The 21,650-nt window shown below is 34.4% G+C and overlaps 1 protein-coding gene across 1 annotated transcript in view; it reads left to right on the top strand.

Moving 5' to 3' along the window:
• LRP1B (LDL receptor related protein 1B) overlaps positions 1-21,650 on the top strand; it is a 1,545,691-nt gene that overhangs the window by 1,228,604 nt on the left and 295,437 nt on the right. The window contains exon 44 of the mRNA XM_060105953.1: positions 21,337-21,529. Within this exon, the coding sequence (XP_059961936.1) occupies positions 21,337-21,529 (193 nt within the window). The remainder of the gene's footprint in view (positions 1-21,336; positions 21,530-21,650) is intronic.

Below are 21,650 nucleotides of genomic sequence, written 5' to 3'. Positions count from 1 at the left end.
TCCCCTGCATTAGCAGGCAGATTCTCAACCACTGCACCACCAGGGAAGCCCAGTCTTGTATGTTTTGATGGCATGGTTACATTTTGTGAATTTGTACTTATAAAAGTATGAGTAACCACCATCTGGAAATAGAATACTTCCTTCTTATAACATTTTTGGGTTGGTTTGCATTACTAGCAGTTGTGTTAGTTGGCTTCCTTGTGTCCTTTCTCTGACTCATATTTTCACAAAGCAAGCAAAAAAGTAGGAAAGAAAGCTTGGGAGTCAATGTATTCTCTGCAAAACTTACAGTGAAATTGTTTTGGGGAACAAAGTATAGAGTTAGAAGTTGTGCCCCAAGCATCTCAGCTACAGCAATTAGCACAAACGCTCAAGTAAACACAGACATGGGCCCAGAAGCTTTTAAGTCCTGGAAGCATTTCCCTGGGCCACCTGCAGCATCAAAAATATGGGGACTTAAAACAGAAGTTTTCACTTACTGTTGGTTTAGCAGAGAGACATCATTTCAGAGGATCAAGAGTACCATGATCAAGAGCCTTGTTCATCTTGTGATGCTTCCCTTAAAGTCCCCTTCCTATGCCAAACAGACTCTTCGATTCTTTTTAGCCTTTTCCTTGGGCTAAAATCCTTTTCCTTTACTCTTTCCCTTGCTTTCTTAATGAAATGCACACAGAATATTGAAAGTAATCAATTATGAAATACTTGGAACTAAAAGTAAGTTGTACTTAAATATGAGATATCATAGCATGGTTAACATAAATGCAGTTAATCTTTTGGAAAACAAACTTTACATGAATCAATAATACAACATACACAACATGTTAATTTACTTAAATTAATCATGTCTATATGGACTGCTCATGTCTGAGAAATCAGGAAGACATCATAAGGCTTTATGTCTGTCTAAAAAGAGTTAGAATTTAGTTTGGATAATATAGCTGCTAGAGCTAGAAGATCTCTTAGATATTTTCCAAACAAGTCCTCTCATGTCAGAGATTCAAAATTTGCTCATAGCGGTAGAGCTAATTCATACCTATACTCCTCAGAATCTATATAGTTTAGAACTTTCCTTTACTTCATTACAGAATAAGCAATGTTCTATGTTATAAAAGTATCCCAGGTCCAAATATAGGACTTGTCCATCCATAGCTAAGCATCAGGGCTAAAGTGAAAAGCTGAAGGTTAAGTTAGAAAGTGTCAACATGATAATTTGCCAGAAGTATTTAGAGAAAGTTCTATTTTATTTATATACAAGCTACCATCTAAATTTTTGTAAGAGCACTGAATGTTTCCTTTTTATTATGTCCACATCTAATGCCTCAAAATGTATCCATTGAGAAATATTGCTTATTTAATGACTTTTTCCAATGACTTACGATTGGTATTAACATTTGGGTGATACTAAAGCCACCAGTTAGTTATCCAAATTCAGTTAAAGGGAGAAAGTTTTATTACCTAACACGAATGCCAAGAGGTGATTTATATACTGAACAGTTCAGAGCATGTCCTTGAACAATTGTAAATGCTTATTTTTTGTCATCTTTCTGTGCTGCCAAATTGTAATGCTTAATGATTCAACTTAAATTAACTAAAATGAATCCTTGTGGAAAAACATAATACCTGCCTGGTACAAGGGAGCTGATTACATCGCCTTCATTTACACAGAGCTTATTCATAACTCATTGACACCCTCTCATACTAGGTTATGGGGGTCTTTTTGTTTTGGTTTTTTTGAGCAAATGGAGAAACTATAACTTTGTGCAGGTGTTCATACCATTTATACCATATTGAGTACAGTGGTCAAAATGCTGCTACTAGCTTATAGAAATTACCAAATAAGGTTTCAATAACTAACCAAAGTGCAAAAGCATGTTGAGGATATATGAGGGCTGCCTTTACAAACGGTGTCTCCAAACATTTATCTTTAATATGAGTCTATTTTTTTTTTTTTTTTTTTTTTGCGGTATGCGGGCCTCTCACTGTTGTGGCCTCCCCCGTTGCGGAGCACAGGCTCCGGACGCGCAGGCTCCGGACGCGCAGGCTCAGCGGCCATGGCTCACGGGCCCAGCCGCTCCGCGGCATATGGGATCCTCCCAGACCGGGGCACGAACCCGTATCCCCTGCATCGGCAGGCGGACTCTCAACCACTTGCGCCACCAGGGAGGCCCAATATGAGTCTATTGAATAGCTTAAGCATGGGAAATGACACGAAAATAAACAAACAATGACTTGAGCAATAATGTTGAATGAGAACAGAGCATGGCATTTCATAGAATATTTAAATGTTATATATATTTTTAAATCCTTAATTAAATCAATTACAGGGAAGTAGATGCAGAGTGTCAGAGTTTGAAAAGTAGATAAATACATAGTAACATGTAGAGAGAGTAAAGCATTGAATTTTAAATTAACTACAAAAAATGGAAATCATTCCCTTCATCCCCACATTTTTCTTCTTTTCTATTATAAAAGATCTCATTTATAGGCCATAAGAGGCATTAGTAGTAAAGCTATTTAAAATGTGCATCTTAAGTAATTATTTTCACCCTAATCTGTCCTTAGGCAAAATACTTCCAAGTGTGAGAATTTGTTAGCCCAAAAGCCTCTGGGTTGAAATGCCTGCTTGAAAAATCACAGGAGTGAGAACTAGTGAATTGGGTAATCATTTTAATAGCAGTAACTGGTTATTCCGAAAGCCTTTCAACAATGCACTGACTTGGAAGCTGTTGATTTAGTGGCTTCATGTAGATTCTGTTGTCTTTTGTTTTCTAAAAGACAACTTTCCAGGACTGGGAGATTGGCCTCTTATTCTCTACCCTTTCTTCTATGGAGTGACCTTCATTAAATCTAAAAGTATCCTATCTGGAACAGAACCAGAATCTAGCAGTTTTTATAATTTTTATTTAGAAGTTTGTTAAATCTTCATTTTCAGGTATTTTACTATCACATGGCTTAAATTATGCTGTGGGTCATACTATAGTTATTAAAAATTTCAATTAAAAATGATACATATAAAACAATTAAATTTGTATATAAAAGATAATTGAATATGCATATACACAACAAAGAATTAGAAGGAAATGGAGTATGTTTGCCATATTTTTCTGGCTACTTTTATGTCACTTAGAATCTGGGGTGAAAAAAAAAAACTGTTCTCTTCTTGGTGCCTTAGTTGTTCCTCTGAAAATTAAAACACACTAATCATAGAGTAATACTATCATTTTATATTGTGTCAAATTACACCAATGTTTCTTGAAATATGCACTTTTAAAAATATATGACTAGGTCTTTCAGGATAGCAGTTTCTGAAACATTTACTATTACTAGTTTTAAGTTAGATCAAACTTTGATCTTTCCTACATTGCAGTCCAGCTTCCATGTGAGATATTCCTTCTGATCTTGCATGACAAAGAAGACTCTCAGAATCTATGTTTTGGCTTATGGTTACCAGGAGGGGAAAGGGGGGGGATAAATTGGGAGATTGGGATTGACATATACATACTACTATATATAAAACAGATAACTAATAAGGACCTGCTGTATAGCACAGGGAACTCTTCTCAATACTCTGTAATGACCTATATGGAAAAAGAATCTAAAAAAGAGTGGATATATGTATATGTATAGCTAATTCACTTTGCTGTAAGCAGAAACTAACACAACATTTTAAATCAACTATATTCCAATAAAAATTAAATAAAAAATTAAATTAAAAGAATGTGATAAGAATCTATGTTTTGGTCTGCTTTCTATTTTTAATTAAAGTATATGTATGGGAAGAAATACCTGTGATTCTGCATTATTTTTTATTTCCATCATCAAAAATTTTACTGTTTGAAGAAGAGCCATTGATGACTAGAATAAAAATATCTTAATTTTTATGCTGTAGGAGTTAGGTATTTTGTAGGTCAGCAAGATCTCTTAGTAGTGAACATGAAGCATTTTTCACTGACTTTTTTTGCTCCTAGCATGGAATACAAATCATTATACCGACTACATGAGTATTCATATTTTTAGTGTTTGCGCTTTGAATTTCATACACAGTGGTATAGAAAACGAACTTGATAATAATGTGTCTGAAAATTCCTCCTGTAACATTTGGAAATAGCATTTGTATTATTTATTTGATTAAAATGGTATGAAATTCTAACAGAAAATCTCTCTTAACAGTCTAGCATGCTTCATGTGTAAGACGATATATATTGCTGAAGTATTACTAATTTGTTCCCAGGTTACAACAAAAGTTTGGGGAAAACTTTGAATGGTTTAGGCTCATTACAAATTGGTACAATAGAAAATCTTAATTCATAAGAATCAAAGGATATAAGAAGAGTTTATGTTGTAATGTGGTATTATGTTCATCTACCCAAAGCTTTATTACCCAAGTCCAGCCATGCTTTAAATTTGCTTATTCTTTGAATATAATGCTCTTTAATGAATACAGAATGAGTTAACTCTATGTTACTGACTCTGAAAAGCAAATTATTTGGTATGACATCCAAAACAGCCTTCTCTTCTATTGGTATCCTGTCCACTCCTCTTTCCTCCAAAGTTTTACACTTTTATTACTAATGAAGAAGCACCATATTGTTACTAGTGCATCAAAAACAACAGACCACAGGCTTTGGGCTGTCCAGTTCAATCCATTCATCTTTCTCACTCTTTCTGTTTTTTGATAAATTATGGGCGAAGCATGTACTGTGATTTAAGAGACATTTGCCCTGGATTCAGATATGACAAGTGGTCACAATAGTTTCAAACTGAATGTTTTGTTTTGAACGTAGTTCCAGATACACTCAAGAAGGAAAGCACCACTCTTAATATTAAAACACCACTGAAAGTCCTGTAAAATGCAGGCATGATGAATCAATCTTCTCATTAAATCTTTTTAATAAAAACATTCCATTTGCTGAGTAACACCCTGTTCTATAGGTTTAAATCAATAAAGTGATAATAGTAGACAGGAAAGTGGTCGCTACGTTAGGAAGACACTAACCTGCTTCCCGTAGTGGAGCTGTATGATTGTGAACTCTCAGAACCGTGCTGCTTTTCAGATTAGTTTTGCCTTCTAAAATAATATTTCACTGGACAACTTTAAAAAATGATCGTGACAGACAGAAGGAAAAAGTATTTACATAGCTTGACCTCTTTAAGTAATAGCTGAATACAATAGAAAAAAATGAGTTTTATTTCATGGAATCCTTCACTATTAACGGCCTCTAAGACCACTCCACCTATTCCCTTGATAATTATCTTTGGAGTCTTTATTATCTTCCATCTGTCATCTTACATCTGTGTGTGTGTGTGTGTGTGTAATATTTAGGGAGTCATGGATTGGATATAGGATACTTTGTATTCTAAACTTGATTTTGGAACTTACTTGGTGTTTAACCTTTAAGAAATCACTTAAACGCTTTGAAATTTGCCGGTGTTAAAAATAGATACCATCTTGGGGGCTTCCCTGCTGGCGCAGTGGTTGAGAGTCCACCTGCCGATGCAGGGGACACGGGTTCATGCCCCGGTCTGGGAAGATCCCACATGCTGCGGAGCGGCTGGGCCCATGAGCCATGGCCGCTGAGCCTGCGCGTCCGGAGCCTGTGGGACGCAACGGGAGAGGCCACAGCAGTGAGAGGCCCGCGTACCGAAAAAAAAAAAAAAAGATACCATCTTACCTTATGGGATAGTTATAAAGATAACACAAATTTAAGTTACTTCACTTACATTTTTATTTATTTTATTTCACTTTTTAAAATAACAATTCTCAAAAGGCTACAAGAAGTAGAGGTGATAGTATAGTGTATTCCACAGATCAGTCACCTAGCTTCAATAATTCTTGATGTATGAAAGTTTTATTTCTTAAATACCCCACCCCCTCACTTCTAGTCTATGGATGATTTTGAACCAAATCTTAGCCATTAAAATATTCTATCTGTATTTTAGTATGTAACCCTAAATGATAGGAAATTATATTTTGTTTTTTAGTTTTTATAAACAAAATAACCTTATTGTATCTTAAGAATAATACTTCTTTAATTCATCAAATTACCCAGTCAAAATGTTTGCAGTTTTTTTGGAGAATCAATAGAATCTAATTGAGTTTTAATTTACATAAGATAAAGTCACTAAATATAAGTATACAGTTTGATAACTTTTGAAAAATGTATAGGATCATATAATAACCATCACAATCAAGATATATAGCATGACAAAAAAAAAAGATATATAGCACATTTCTATTACTCCACAATTTTTCCTCATGCATTTTTACTGTCTGGGGCATCTGATAGGTACATGTTTAATTTTTAAGAAATAGTTAGAGTTTTCCAAAGTGATTGTATCATCTTACTGTACTGCAAGCATTATATGAGAGTTCTAGTCTCACCAATATTGGAGTGAATATTAGTGTCTCTTTGTGGTTTTAATTTGCATTTTCCTGTACTAATAATGTTGAGCCTCTTTTCATGTGGTTACTAGACACATGTCTATTTTCTTTGTGAAATAGTTGTAAATAGTAAAATCATCTTTTACTGATTTTTATGTATTTGGATATTTTGCCATCTTATGAAGCCCTGGGTTTAAAAATTTACTTTGGATTCAAGCACTTTGCCTGATAAATTCAATGTGTATATTTTCTTCTAGTCTGTGGTTTGCCTTTTTCTTTTTTTAGTCATGTATTTGAAGGGAAAAATGTTTTAATTATGAATAATTTGAATTTATCAATTATTTCTTTTATGGTTCACGCTTTTGCATTTATCTAAGAAATGCTTGCCCATCTCAAGATCAAAATGATTTTGCTCTGTTTTCTTCTAGAAGTTTTATAATTTAAGGGGAAGCAATTCAGATTTTCACCACTAAGTATTAAGATGCCTTGTAAGTTGTTCATTGATATCCTTAATCAGTTTGAGGAAATTACCTTCTATTTCTAATTTGCTAATTGTTTTATCATGAATGGGTGTTGATTTTTGTCAAATTACATATTAATTACTTTTTGAATATGAAAGCAACCTGGCATTTGTGAGAAGAACCATACTTGATCATCATGTATAGTTGTTTTAACATGAAGTTACATTTGAGTTACTTTTTTTCTGTTTAAAATATTTTCATTGGTCTCCATAAGAAATATTGATCTGTAATTTTTTTTTTCTTCTTGTGTTGTTTTTGTTAGATTTAGGTGTAGGGTTATTCTAGTCTCATGAAATGAGCTGAAAAGTGTTTCTTCCTCCTTTATTTTCTGAGGAAGTTTGTATAGGTGTTTTTTCTTTCATGACTCTGTGAGAGAATTCACCATTGGAATGATCTGGGCCTGGAGGTCTTCCTCCCTCCCTCTCTCCCTCCTTCCCTCCTTCCTTCCTTCTTTCTTTCCTTTTTGTACATACACACTCACATACATGTATATATCCATTATGCCAACTTGGTTTCTTAAAAAGGCCACACTTTCCTCATGGAATTAACTTTGTATTTTTGTCAAAAATGATGTAAATATAATGAATAGGCTATTTTGGGTTCCTTTCATTTCCATATAAATTTTAGAATCAGTTTGAGATTTTTCAACCAATGCCCTTGCTGGGATTTTGATTGGGATTTCACTGTACTTATAGATAAATTATGGGAGAATTGATATCTTAATAGTAATGAATCTTGTGATTGATATGTATGGTACATTTTGACTTATTTAGGTCTTCTTTAATTCTCTCATTAATGTTTGTCAGTTTTCAGTGTACAGGTCTTGTACATATTTTGTTAAATATATTTCAAGTATTTCATATTATTATGTAATTATTTTAACTTTTTATTTTTGAAATAATTTCAGACTTACACAAAATTAAAAAATAATATAGAGTTCCCTTACACGCTTCACCAATAATAAAATTATTACCATAACACAATTATGATTGATATAAAACTATTAATTGATATACAGGTCTTTTGCACATTTCTTCAGATGTAGTACTAAAGTCTATTTTCTTTTTTTTTTTTTTTTTTTTTTTTTTTTTTTGCGGTATGCGGGCCTCTCACTGTTGTGGCCTCTCCCGTTGCGGAGCACAGGCTCCGGATGCGCAGGCCCAGCGGCCATGGCTCACGGGCCCAGCCGCTCCGCGGCATATGGGATCCTCCCAGACCGGGGCACGAACCCGTATCCCCTGCATCGGCAGGCGGACTCTCAACCACTGCGCCACCAGGGAGGCCCCTAAAGTCTATTTTCTAAACCAGGTTCCAATCCTGGAATACACATTGCAATTGGTTGTTATGTTTCCTTATTTGCCTTTAATCTGAGACATTGCCCTAGTTTTAGTTTGGCTTTTTAAGAAAATACTTTTGATGGGTACTATTCTGTTTTCCTTAGAATGTCCCTCAATTTTTATTTATCTGATATTTCTTTATGGCTAAATTCTGGTTAAAATTTTTGGGAGAGAAACAGTAATGGTGATATTGTCCCCTTTCTATAGTATTATATCAAGATGAACATCATATTGATATGTCTTATTAATGGTGATGTTTTCTTTTTTTTTTTTTTTTTTTTTTTTTTTGCTGTACGCGGGCCTCTCACTGCTGTGGCCTCTCCCGTTGCGGAGCACAGGCTCCGGACACACAGGCTCCGCGGCCATGGCTCGCGGGCCCAGCCGCTCCGCGGCATGTGGGATCTTCCGGGATCGGGGCACGAACCCGTGTCCCCTGCATCGGCAGGCGGACTCTCAACCACTGCGCCACCAGGGAAGCCCAGGTGATGTTTTCTTTATCATCACTTGGTTTGATCACTTGGTTAAAGTGACAGACATCTAATTTCACTTTAAAGTTACTTTTTTTTCCCTTATGAAGTTAATAAGTAGCTGGTGGAAATAAATAGTCTTTGAATTTTAACATTTGCTTATATATCCCTTAGCCATCAATCTATGATCCCCATCCTCCCATTCCTAGGCAACCATGAATCCACTTACTGTCTCTATAGATTTGTCTATTCTGGATATCTACTATATATAGAATACAATATGTGGTCCTTTGTGATTAGCTCCTTTTACTTAGCATAACATTTTCAAAGTTCATTAATGTTATAGCATGCATCAGTACTTCATTTCTTTTCATTGCTGAAGAATATTCCATTGTATGGATGTACCACATTTTATTTATCCATTAATCATTCATCTGTTGCTGGACGTTTGGGTTATTTCTACTTTTTGGCTGTTATGAATAGTGTTGCAGTGAATATTTATGAATATTCATGTGCACATTTTCATTTCTTTATACCAATAGTGGACTTGATGTATCACATAGCAACTGTGTTTAACAATTTATGGTATTGTTAGACTGTGTTTTGTAAAACTATGTTTAACAATTTATAGTATTGTTAGACTGCTTTCTAAAGTGGTTGCACCATTTTATCAAAACTAGTGTATGAGGGTTCATTTCTCTACATCCTTGCCAAGAATTGTTATTATTTGTCTTTTGTTTATAAAAATCTGAATAGGTTTGAGGTAATATCTCACTGTGGTTTTGATTTGCATTTCCCTGAAGGCCAACCAATTCATTCTTTCATTCAACAGATATCATTGAGTGTCTAGTATGTGCCAGATGCTGATCTAAGTGCTTAACATTCATCAGTGAACAAAACAGGTAAAGATACCCACTGTCAGGAAGCTTATGTTACAGCAGGAGAAGACAGATAATAAGCAGTAAACCTAATAAGTACAAAGTAGAGTAGCATAAAGGAATTGAATGTGACATAGTAGAGGAATACAGGTTGTAGTTGGAAAGTCAAGATAAACCTCCCTCATTGAAAAAGTGTTGTTTGAGCTAATTCTTGAAGGGATGAGCTAGGTGGCCATATGGATATTTTGGAGGCAGAGTCTCTCAGGCATAGAGAACAGCCAGTGTGAAGACTGTGTGCTTGGTATATGTGAGACATAATCAGGAGGCCATTGTGGCCAGAATAGAGAGAAAAAGAGATTAGTAGCTGATAATTCCAGAGAGGTAACTGGGCACCAGGTCATATAAGGCACTATATACCATTTCAACGACTTTGGAGGATCTTGAAAAAGATTAACAGACACACTGACCTCCAGATGTAAGAAGGTTGTTACATTTACTCTGTTTTTACATTTGTATTATTTTTAAATTTTGGTTTTGAATTTCTGCTTCATCTAATAGCCTCCTATTGAATAAAATGAATTTTATTGGGACACATTTTCAAAGCATATTTCTCAATTTGAGGGATTATAGGAATTCAGATTTAACAACTGTGCAAGACTTTTTGCAATTCTAAAAATAAACAGCATTAGAAAAAATATCACTCAAGAAACTGATGTTTGCTTGTAAGGAAAAAGATGTGAGGTTGGAAGTTGGAGGTGGGAAGGAGTATGTGCATAATTATTGTGATTGTTAAAAATAAGTTGAATTCACTTTGTATGTAAATTATACTCTAGTGAATTTGATTGAAATAGAAAACAATATGCATAATTAAGGAAGGTGTGTATATGAAAGTATACAAAGTCATGCAGCTAGATCCTACAGTAGTTTTTACAGCTTTTAGTTTTTTTCTTAAAGTATGTCTTTTAATTTGATTAATCAAGAAGAACTTAAGGATGATATTGCCACATATTTATGAAAATTCAAATGCATTTTAATAACTCACCTTCCCATCATTATATATACATTTATAAATATGTCCATATTTATTAAAGTGACCCTGGAGTAGCCTGTGGCTATGTGTGTAACATTTAAAAGGTACAGCATATGTGTGACAAAGCAAAAGAGAGGCATGGACATATATACAGTACCAAATGTAAGGTAGATAGATAGTGGGAAGCAGCCGCATAGCACAGGGAGATCAGCTCGGTGCTTTGTGACCGCCTGGAGGGGTGGGATAGGGAGGGTGGGAGGGAGGGAGACGCAAGAGGGAAGGGACGTGGGAAAAGATGTATATGTATGACTGATTCACTTTGTTATAAAGCAGAAACTAATAAAAAAAAGTACAGCATATGAATAATATAATAATATTTTATATTGTATTATGATTTTATATATTTTTATATTATACAATTTTTATATTATATAAATATATAATTTTTATATTATATAAATTTTTATATATACAATTTTTAATTATTTTTATATTATATAAATAAAAATACATAAAAAATAAAAAATAAAAATAAATAAATATAAATAAAATGGTTAAGTAAACATTTTGGATATAACCTTCCATCACAAATCTTTTGTCACTTGTCAGAGCGATATTTAACAAATCAAATGAAGTTTGGTTTTTTGTTTTATTTGTTTTGACTAGTAATCATAAGAATGTTCAGAACAGCATGAACATCCCTCTCCCTACATACACAGCAAACAAAAATCTTTTATTTCCAGAATTGTAAATCTTGCACCTGCTCAGTGTAACTCCATCACTTGCAGTTCTAATACTGAAGGTGATAGGAGTTTTAAGATGGCCAGTGTCCATGTCATATGACTGACTTAATTAAAATCACTGCTTTTCAATTTTACCTCAAAATTAATAGGTAGGCATAATAATATTTGTAACCCTTAGTAGAACTTTCCAGATGACATGGGAGAAAAAAATGAAACAGAACTCAAGAATTTTGCCAAAGCAGACATTAATTTTACCTCTAAGCATAGGTTTAATGACATGGTAATCTCAGAAGTTGCAAAAGCATTAAATTTACAAATGGAAATCTATTCTAAAAGTTTATTTTAGAATAGTTTGCAACATTTAAAAAAATAAGAATAAAACTCAAAGTGTATTTAAGATTCTAAACCCACTTTACAAACCTATTTAAATCCTATTGCATTCATGCAAAAATAATTATAGCTAACATTTATGAAAATCTTACTATGTAATCATGCTAAGTATTTTCTGAACATCATTTAACATTTTCTGAAATTCTATGATAAATATTAATTCTGCTTTTGTCATTTTAAAGATGAGGAAGGAGAGACCAGGAGAAGTGAAATAATAAGCCCAGGTCACACAATAAGAGGACGTGCTAGACATGATTGCAAATATTCTAACTCCAGAGTCCAGGCTCATAGTCCTAGTCTAACTTTTCTTTTTAAATGTAGTAAGAGTTAAGTTAATCTGTTTCTGGCCTTTCCCTTGACAGTTGTATTCACATAATCACATACACTGGAAAACAAATATTCATGCTTACAAACAGTCATCCTTTCATACAGGACAATTTTTTAACTTCTTACAATATAGCATTTAAAGTAATATTTAATTTTTGTTTGATATTCAGTAAATCCTAATTAAAAAAATTAAGACTGGTAATTCAGTATGGCTTGGACAAAGGAGGTTTTGACTTAATATATTACTTTGACTAGCTCTTCACTTTTTCTACTAAAATATTAAAAAGGAGGGTTGTATTTAGACAATGACCTAGAGAGTAACAGTATTGAAATATTTATTAAAGGCATGAATGTGATCCTGAGATTATGTTTACCATTCTTCAGTAAAACATAAATGTTGGTAATACAATTTTATAAAGAAAAAAGTTTATTTTTCTGTACATAAGCAAATAAAGTACAAAGTTGAGTTCTAAGTTCATATAAATGTACATTAAAAAAAAGAAGGGGAAGAAATAACCACAAACACAGGGCAAGAAATAAACACAAACACAGGGGGAAATGGTTTTTTAATCGCTCATTTATTTATTGATTTGGTCAATAAATAATCATTGAAGCCTTCCCTGGTGGCGCAGTGGTTGGGAGTCCCTGCCAATGCAGGGGACACGGGTTTGTGCCCTGGTCCGGGAGGATCCCACATGCTGCGGAGCAACTAAGCCCGTGCACCACAGCTACTGATCCTGCACCCTGGAGGCCGTGGGCCACAACTACTGAGCCCGTGTGCCACAACTGTTGAAGCCTGCATGCCTAGAGCCCGTACTCCGCAACGGGAGAGGCCGCCACAGTGGGAGGCCTGTGCACCTCAGCAAGGAGTGACCCCTGCTCCCACAGCTGGAGAGAGACCATGTGCAGCAATGAAGACCCAACATAGCCAAAAATAAATAAATAAAATAAATAAATGTTAAAAAAATCATTGAATGTTAAATATGTTCTGTTGTATTTGTCTATGGATTAAAATCTATTTATCTATGGAAAAACAAGCTCTTATGATATCTTCTGATGAGTGTTATAATGAATGTGTATAGAAACTGTCTGGATATGCAGAAGAAGAAGACATTTTGCTTTGGGCAGCTGGGAAGGGGTTCCTAAAGGAAGTCACCCTTGAATTGGGTCTCACAATGAATGGTTTTGGAAGGAATTCAAACCAGAAGGAACTAACTGAAAAATATATTTAGTTTTTTTTTTAACGTTTACTCTTTATTGATACAAATCAGCTTATGAATCTCAAACTGTCTAAATATATCTAAATCAGAATTTTGGATAAGCTATAACTTTAATAACTATAATCAAATGTGAAGCCAAGACAATCATAATGTTAGAAACTTGCTCAAATTCCATTCAGGAGTGGCTATAACACTTCAGGAATATCACAGTTTTTCTTCTCATTAGTTTTCTGTGTGACCTAAGGGAATATATTATCCATCCTCTTTCTTTGGGAAAGGAGCTGAGTCATTACCTTTTACTATCCTATTTTACAGATTAAGAGTTTGAGTCCCAAGAAGCCAAAAAGCTATCCACGGAAAAATAATGAGTCTCAGAATAGGGTTCTTTCTACTACTTCTCTAATGCATATCTACAGATATTTTCTCCATCCTCCTCCATGTTCTCTTCCCCCTGAAGGTTTACCTGTGTGTTAAAATGGCTTCCTTGTCCTCTGGCCTTTGGTTGAGTGTGATCAACAGAGAGATCAGAAAGAGAGAGTGTGAAATCAAAGTAATTCATTCTCTAATCTCTCTCAGAAGGTTCTGCCTCTCTAACAAAGGCTGGTAACTCCTCTCACACAATAGGCAGTCTTTTAGATGATTGCTGTGAATGTTGTTCTTTTCAAATTTGGCTGGACACTAATGACATTTATATATTTTATATTTGTTCTGCAAACTCACTCAGGCAAGTTAAATATAGCCATCTATTCTTAAGTTAAATATTTCTCAGTTTTAAGTTGCTGATTTACCACATCACCATTCTCTCCCAGGCTAAAGCAACTGCAATTGTTTCTCTGCAATCTGTAACACTTTGTCATGCCTGGCCATGGCAGGGGCCAAGTTGTCATTTCTCATAATGATCATTTATGATCTTGTCAGTGAGGCAATCAGCTGGGGTGTTTGGGAAGCTTCCTGTTTACTTGGCTTTTAAATTGTTTGGTTTAACATTTAGCATCTGGGTGTTGGAAATATGATCTGGCTTATAAAACTGAATGTTTTTATTCCTTGATTAGTTGCCACGCTTCTACCAATAAAGCACCAGGTGAAGTTTCAAGATAGGAAAGGCATATGTTTAGTGACTAAATTCCCTGACACATAACTTCAAGTCAATTGAAGTTGAAGTTGTGGATTACCAATTTAATTGTCCATCTATGAGGACACATGTGAGATTATGTGACTTTGTCAAGAAATGCATTCTCTGAATGAACATGACTATTTTGAACCATGAGCCTATTTATAGGTTCAAGGTTAAAGTGCCTAAAAATTATGCCATAATGGTATATTATTACCACATAACATGGTAGAGTGTAATTTACGAGGACAAAGCTTTTGCATTGTAAATAAAGATGCTGATTAGGCTTGCAAGGTACAGTATTTATGAAATTATGATAAAAATGTTTAATACGGAGATGAGAAAGTGTAATTTAGTGGATTTCACTTCTCTTTTCCACACTGAACTCTAACCAGTGAAATGTCTAAAGTCAGCTCAATTCTTTTATTTATTTATTTTTTTTTTACGGTACGCGGGCCTCTCATTGTTGTGCCCTCTCCCATTGCGGAGCACAGGCTCCGGACGCGCAGGCTCAGCGGCCATGGCTCACGGGCCTAGCCGCTCCGCGGCATGTGGGATCTTCCCGGACCGGGGCACGAACCCGTGTCCCCTGCATCGGCAGGTGGAGTCTCAACCACTGTGCCACCAGGGAAGCCCCTTCAGCTCAATTCTTGGTGGAACCTATTGCACCCTATGAAAGTAACATGCATAATTATAGACTGAGTTTAATGTTGCTTTTTTCCCTTGTCTGTGTGTCAGCAGAAGTAAAGAAGTAAACTACTAAGTTCAATCAGTATTAAAATTTATAAAAGTTGCTATATACCAAATGACTTTTGGTAACAACATAGAAAAACTTTCATTGTCATAAGAATAACTATTCCTTATCCATAAAAAAACTATTTTTATTTATGTTTAACTAAAAATTTATTTTTCATTCTTAGTGATTTAGCAAAGTTTACTGAATGTCTATTTTGTTCACATAAAATATACTGAATAGAAAAGGGGATCAAAGGGATTACTACTATTCCTAACTTGAAGGAGCATAGATTTAATAATAAGTACAGCACATACACATCTGCTAATATCAAAGAGTTTCTCCTGTCTCTTTAACCAAGGCGAATTTTATATATAAAATTTAATTCAGATCTTAGTTGCTTTGGGTCTGAAATAGCCTCAAATCATTGAGTAAATCTGTGACCTAGGGCTGATTACATAAGCTTGATAAGCTTCAATCCTCATCAATAAAAGTTGGATTGGAATAGTATCTACCATATAGGGTAGAGTGAGATTAAATTTGGTATGATACATACGCATCCTGTACGTTGTAAGCATTCATGAAGTGTTAGCTCTTACTGTTTACTAAAACAATGGTAAAATGAAGATTGATTGAATGAATGAGTGACGAAAACCCTTGTGGGTTCTGGTAGAAAGGGAAATAGAGAGTCCTTAGTATGTAAATACTCCCCTAATATTTGTATTCTTCACCTTTCTTGCTCAAAATATCATAAGTGTTACCCTTTGTCTGGAAAAAATGCAGTTGATCTTAACTGGTGTCCCTGAAACTCTTTTTTTCTTATCTGATCTAATCTCTACACCAGAGGCAAAACAATCTTTACGAACGAATAATGACCTTAAAGTGCTTAAAAAATTTTTTTTTTAATTTACCATTACTTTCAGAACAGAACTCAGACTCACAACCTTGGCCTATAGGAAGGAAGGTCCTACATATTTGCCCTTCTGGCCTTTCTCACCAGACTCATCATGGGATCCTCTCCCCAGATGTCTGAGTGTTAATAATACTGACTTAACCTTTGCTCCTTTTCCCAGCATTTCATGTTCCCCCTTCCTCTTGCCTTTTGCACCATGTATTCCCTCTGCCAAAAGCTTTTCCTTCTCTTTCCCATACTATCGCCTATTCATCCTTCCTTTTCTCAGGAAAATCTTCCCAGAAAGCACAATATAGAAGTTATTTTCTTAACAAGCAATCTTTATTATGTTGATTAAAAAGAATAGTTACTGAAATTTAAAGCAGATATAAATCTTAAAGCCTGGCTCTTCTAAAAGGAAAAAGTAAAACTGTCTTAATCAGCTCCGACTTCTCTAATGAAATACCATAGACTGGGTGGTTTAAACAATAGACATTTATTTCTCAGGGTTCCAGGCTGAGAAATCTGAGATCAGCATGCCAGCATGTTTGGGCTCAAGTGACAGACCTCTTTCTGGCTTGCAGCAGCTCCTTTCTTGCTGCGTATCCTCACATGAAGGAGAACAAGAGAGATCTATTCCTCTTCATATAAGGACACTAATCCCATCACAGGGACCTCACTGTCATGACCTCATCTAAACTTAATTAGCTCCCAAATGTTCCACCTACAAGTATCACATGATGGGTTAAGATTTCAACATATGAATTTTGGGGAGACACAAACATTCAGTCCATAACATTGTTACAGGTGATCTTTTATACTCATGAAATATTGACTAGGGAATAACTTGTTATTTCCAAAGAAATACAAATGAGGAATATTAAACTCGTACACTTACTAAATATCAGCCATCTTTTCAGATTTCCAATAGGGCAAAAAAGTGCATTTTAGCATTAGTTTTCCCCATGCTCCAGTGTGTGTGTGTGTGTGTGTGTGTGTTTGGAAGGGTGGAGGTTAGGTGAAAAACACTATTATACAGCAACATGACCTGCACTTAGATTAGTAAAATTGTTCTAAGCACAGGAGAACATATGGAAGAATGATCTTGTCCCTCTGTAATATAAGATGTTCTAATGTATTACAGATCAAGAAAGACACCTTTTCCCCTCTTTAAAGAGGTTGAAGATGGACATTAAAACTTGAGAAATATTGCTCTATAGAACAGAAATTACTTATATATTCAGAATAAAAATGAAGTAATTGTTTTTATAAGAGGGTAATTACCAGTTAATTCAGAATGAATGAGGAAAAATTTGGGAAATCAGGAAAATGACATTGCTAATTACCTCATAATAATTTAGAATTTGATATAGGATGGAGTAAAGAGAGGGGACTTTTTTTTTAAACTACCATATTCCCAAGATTATCTGTTTTCTCCAAAACACATCAGTTTTAGTAGTCAGTAAATTATTTAATCCTGGAATGTATTAATTCCTAAGAAGGCAACATGTGGCACCAGGAAGGGTATTTTCCAAATATTTGTTTCTTCGTGACCATTCTCATGCAGTCATCATTCCTGTGAAAATTCCTTTTTTATTTATTTTTTCTGATTACGGGAAAAGTAATCTAGCTAGGTCTCTGCTTGGCATATTTAATATTCCAAGGCAAATAATCAAATTGATTTATTTCTATAAAAATATTACTATTGAGGTTTCTAAATTTGATTTTTATATAAAAATATTATTTTATAACAGATCTGGAGGCCAAAATCACAAAAGTTAATATCAAACTTATCTCTGACAGCTAAATTAAATAAATACAAACATATGTATATATACATATGGATATATATAAATATAAGATATTCAAAATATTTCTATATATAGCCTTATAACAGCCCTGTGAAGTTGTTGAAGCAGGTTTTAATCAGCCCCATCTTAAAGATGAGCAAACTAAAATTAAAAAAAAAAGTGAAACATGCTTCCCCAAATCTACTCTGCTCAAGAATGACCATGCTGCCATTTGAATGTAGGCCTTCTGAGCCCTTCCCATTATACCACAATGGTTTCTAAAATGGAGATAACTGAGTAAATTTTATAGTTCTGAATTGGATGTTGATTATCAAGCCCTCCTGATTAGGATGTTGATAAGGCAAAAAGCCCATTTCTTTATTCTAGGTATGCCATGACGTCTCTATTCATGTAATTTGTCTACAGTAGGGAGGCAAAGCTTTCTTCTAAATGAAACCAAACAAAATAAAATAAACTACATCAATGCCTTTAAAGCTGTTCGTTGAAGTTTTTGCTGCCTTAGAGGCAAATTCTTGTAGATTTCTTCGCTTCTCTAAGGCTTAAGGTCCTTTTTCTCCTCTCTTCTTTTGTATGTTTACTGTTAGATTCCTAAAATTATGTCTCATCTCTTTGCTACAAGAGAAAACTCATGTTAGTTTCTCTCTTCTAGAAATCTGATCATTTCATTCAACTAACAAGGGTGTGCTCACATTTAAACCATCCCTCTGTTCATTCACTAATTTGCTAAAGAGTTCAGAGGAACTATTCGGATAGGTCACCTATGGATTAGATTTAGAAGCAAAAGCAAAGTAAAATGACTAGACAATAAAAACATCTATTTTCTGATGTATCCTGTCCTTCCAAATGTGGTTGCAGTCCCATATATTTACTTAATGTTACTTTTGAAAATATTTTAAAGAAATTTTTGGCCTTTATTAAAAAAATTATTTAGATCTGATTGACATGCACTAAAATGTAAATATTTAAAGTTTAAAAGTCTTCACACACACACACACACACACACACACACACTCAAACACCCATATTATCTGTGAGTCCACTATCACATCAAGATAATGAGCATATCAATGACCCCAACACATTTCTTCATTTCCCTTTTTAATCCTTCTTTTTCCACCCTACTGCTTCCCACTCTGCCCAGAGGAAACACTGGTTTTTTTTTTTTTTTGTCACTACAGATTAGTTTGCATTTTTAGAAGTTTATATGAAAGGTATCATATACCTGTACTCCCTTTTGTCTGGCTTCTTTCACTCAGCATAATTATTTTGAAATTTATCCACAGTGTTACATACATCAGTAATTCATCCTTTTTTTTTTTTCTCAGTAGTATTACATTGAATGTGTTAAGGAAAAAATATCCATGACTCCTGTTAAAATGATAAAGCAGACTTTATTCAGGACTATCAGGATAGGTATAGAGACAACTGCAGTGGGGTTTTGCAGTAGAGGAGAGGGATTGAGGTCAACTCTAAATACAAGGAAAAGTAGAAATTTATAGCCAGGGAGTGAATGGGCTGTGAGTGGATGGACGATTACTAAGAGGAAATATCATAGGTAAGGGAGGATTTTAATCAGCACCATCTTTAAGAGGAGCAAACTAAAGTTAAAAAAATAAGTGAAACATCTTCCCCAAATGCACTAAACTGACCTAACAAGATTCTTGGTGAAGGCAGGCCTAGGTGATCGATCAGACTTTGTCTGACCCCCAATCTGAATGCTTTTTATTTTTGTTTTCTTGCCTAATTATACTGGCTAGAAATTCTAGGACAATGTTGGGTAGAAGTAGTAAGAATGATTATTCCTGTCTCATTCCTAGCTTTATTTCTATTTATATTTTTAGTCTGAGTTTCTATCAGGAATGCATATTAGATCCAACCAATAAATTCTCTCTACTGAGATCTTCATATGAGTTTTCTTACTTTGTGTATTATACTGATAGGATTTAAAAATATTAAATAACTCTGTATTCCTTGGATAAAACTCACTTCATCATATGTGTTTTCCATTTTATTGATATCAAAGAGCCATCTTTTAGTTTCATTGATTTTCCTCTGATTTTTTCCTGTTTTCTATTTCCTTGCTTTCTCTTCCAATTTTTATTTTGTTTTCCTTTATTTTGGATTTAACCCTTTTCTCTTCTACTTTCTTAAGGTGGAAGCTGAGGTCACTGATTTGCGACTTTTCATCTTTTTTTCCATAGTAGTTTAGTGGTAAAATTTTGCATATTACCATTAAAATTCTTGAGCTTTCTTTTGGGAAACAGTTAAGCTACCTGGAAAGAGTTTGATCCTTTCAGGATTTGCTGTTAAGGTTTGAGAGACTGGAGTAGAACAGAGTTTAGGGTTAATTATTCCCCACTGCTGAGCCAAGACCCTTCCAAGTACTCTACTCAGAGTCCCATGAATTAGAAAGATTTTAAGTCTGGTTGGCGTTAACAAGTGTGATTCTTGGACCCACATAAATTTTGGAAACTCTTCTCTCTAATCCTTTTGCATGACTCTTTCACCAGCTTGCAGTAACTGTCTCACATACATAGGCATGTGTGCTTAATACTCCAGGAGGACCCTGTGCAGATATCCAGAGTTCTCTCTCTGTTGCCTTCTCCTCTCCAACACTGCCTTGTGAGAGCTAACCATATTACCCTCCCGTAACTCTCAGCTATATCCACTCAGAGAGTTCCCTGGGTTCCCTGGACTCTGTTGGGTTTCTTTGCACTGTTTTGCTACCTGGAATCTGTCTCAGGCTATAAACTGTGGAGGTTATGGGACTCACTTGGTTTATTTCCTGTTATTCAGGAATCACTGTCCTTCCTTACCTGATATCCAATGTATTGAAAAGCCTCCTTTTAAATTTATATATATATATGTGTGTGTGTGTGTGTGTGTGTGTGTGTGTGTGTGTGTATGTATGTATATATATATATTTTTTTTTTTAGTTGTTTTATTGAGAAGGAAAATCTACACCCTTTTACTTCATCTTGGTCTGAGTGAAACTTTTTGGTCTTTGCTTTTAAACTTTTATTGCCAATACATGTATATCTAGTTAACTTATTCATGTTGTAAGCTTCCTAAAGGAATAACCTGGATCAGTTGAACTTTATATTCTGTATATAGTTCTGAGAGCTTAGTGAGTGTTTACTGTATATCTAAAGATTTCTTAATAATGATAAATAAATGTTTAGTACTAATAGTCTCATATTGTTGTCATGATGATTTTGGTTTATAATGCTAAAACGACACAACTGCTTAAGCAAACTGAATGATTATTAAATAAAAATATACTGCAAAATATTAAGTAAACATTGCAAAAACTAAGGATGGTTAAGACATTTAAAATAAACTATAAACACATTATGATAATACATTTAGTGAAATGTATTTTTATCTGATTATTTCAATAATCAGAAATAATCTTAATCTCTCTTTTTTCTTTTGAGCAAAAACAGATGTGGATATTTTCATTTTAAAAAATATGATATTTTACTTTATTCCAGGTGATTGTCAAATCTGGGCCAGGGACTTTTCTCAGTTTGGCTGTGTATGACAATTATATCTTCTGGTCAGACTGGGGAAGAAGAGCTATCCTGCGTTCCAACAAGTACACAGGAGGAGATACAAAAATTCTTCGTTCTGATATTCCACATCAACCAATGGGTATCATAGCTGTTGCCAATGACACCAATAGCTGTAAGTTACAATATTTATTTGTAAGTTACAAATATATTTCTCAATTATATAATCTCTCAAAAAACGTATTTATGTTTTTAAGTAATACTTAGTTGGATTTTGTTTTCTTACTGTTTCTGGG

Source organism: Mesoplodon densirostris, chromosome 8 (assembly GCF_025265405.1).
Source record: "Mesoplodon densirostris isolate mMesDen1 chromosome 8, mMesDen1 primary haplotype, whole genome shotgun sequence".
In the NCBI taxonomy this organism is placed as follows: Eukaryota; Metazoa; Chordata; class Mammalia; order Artiodactyla; family Ziphiidae; genus Mesoplodon; species Mesoplodon densirostris.
This window is presented reverse-complemented; position numbering and strand designations above follow the sequence as displayed.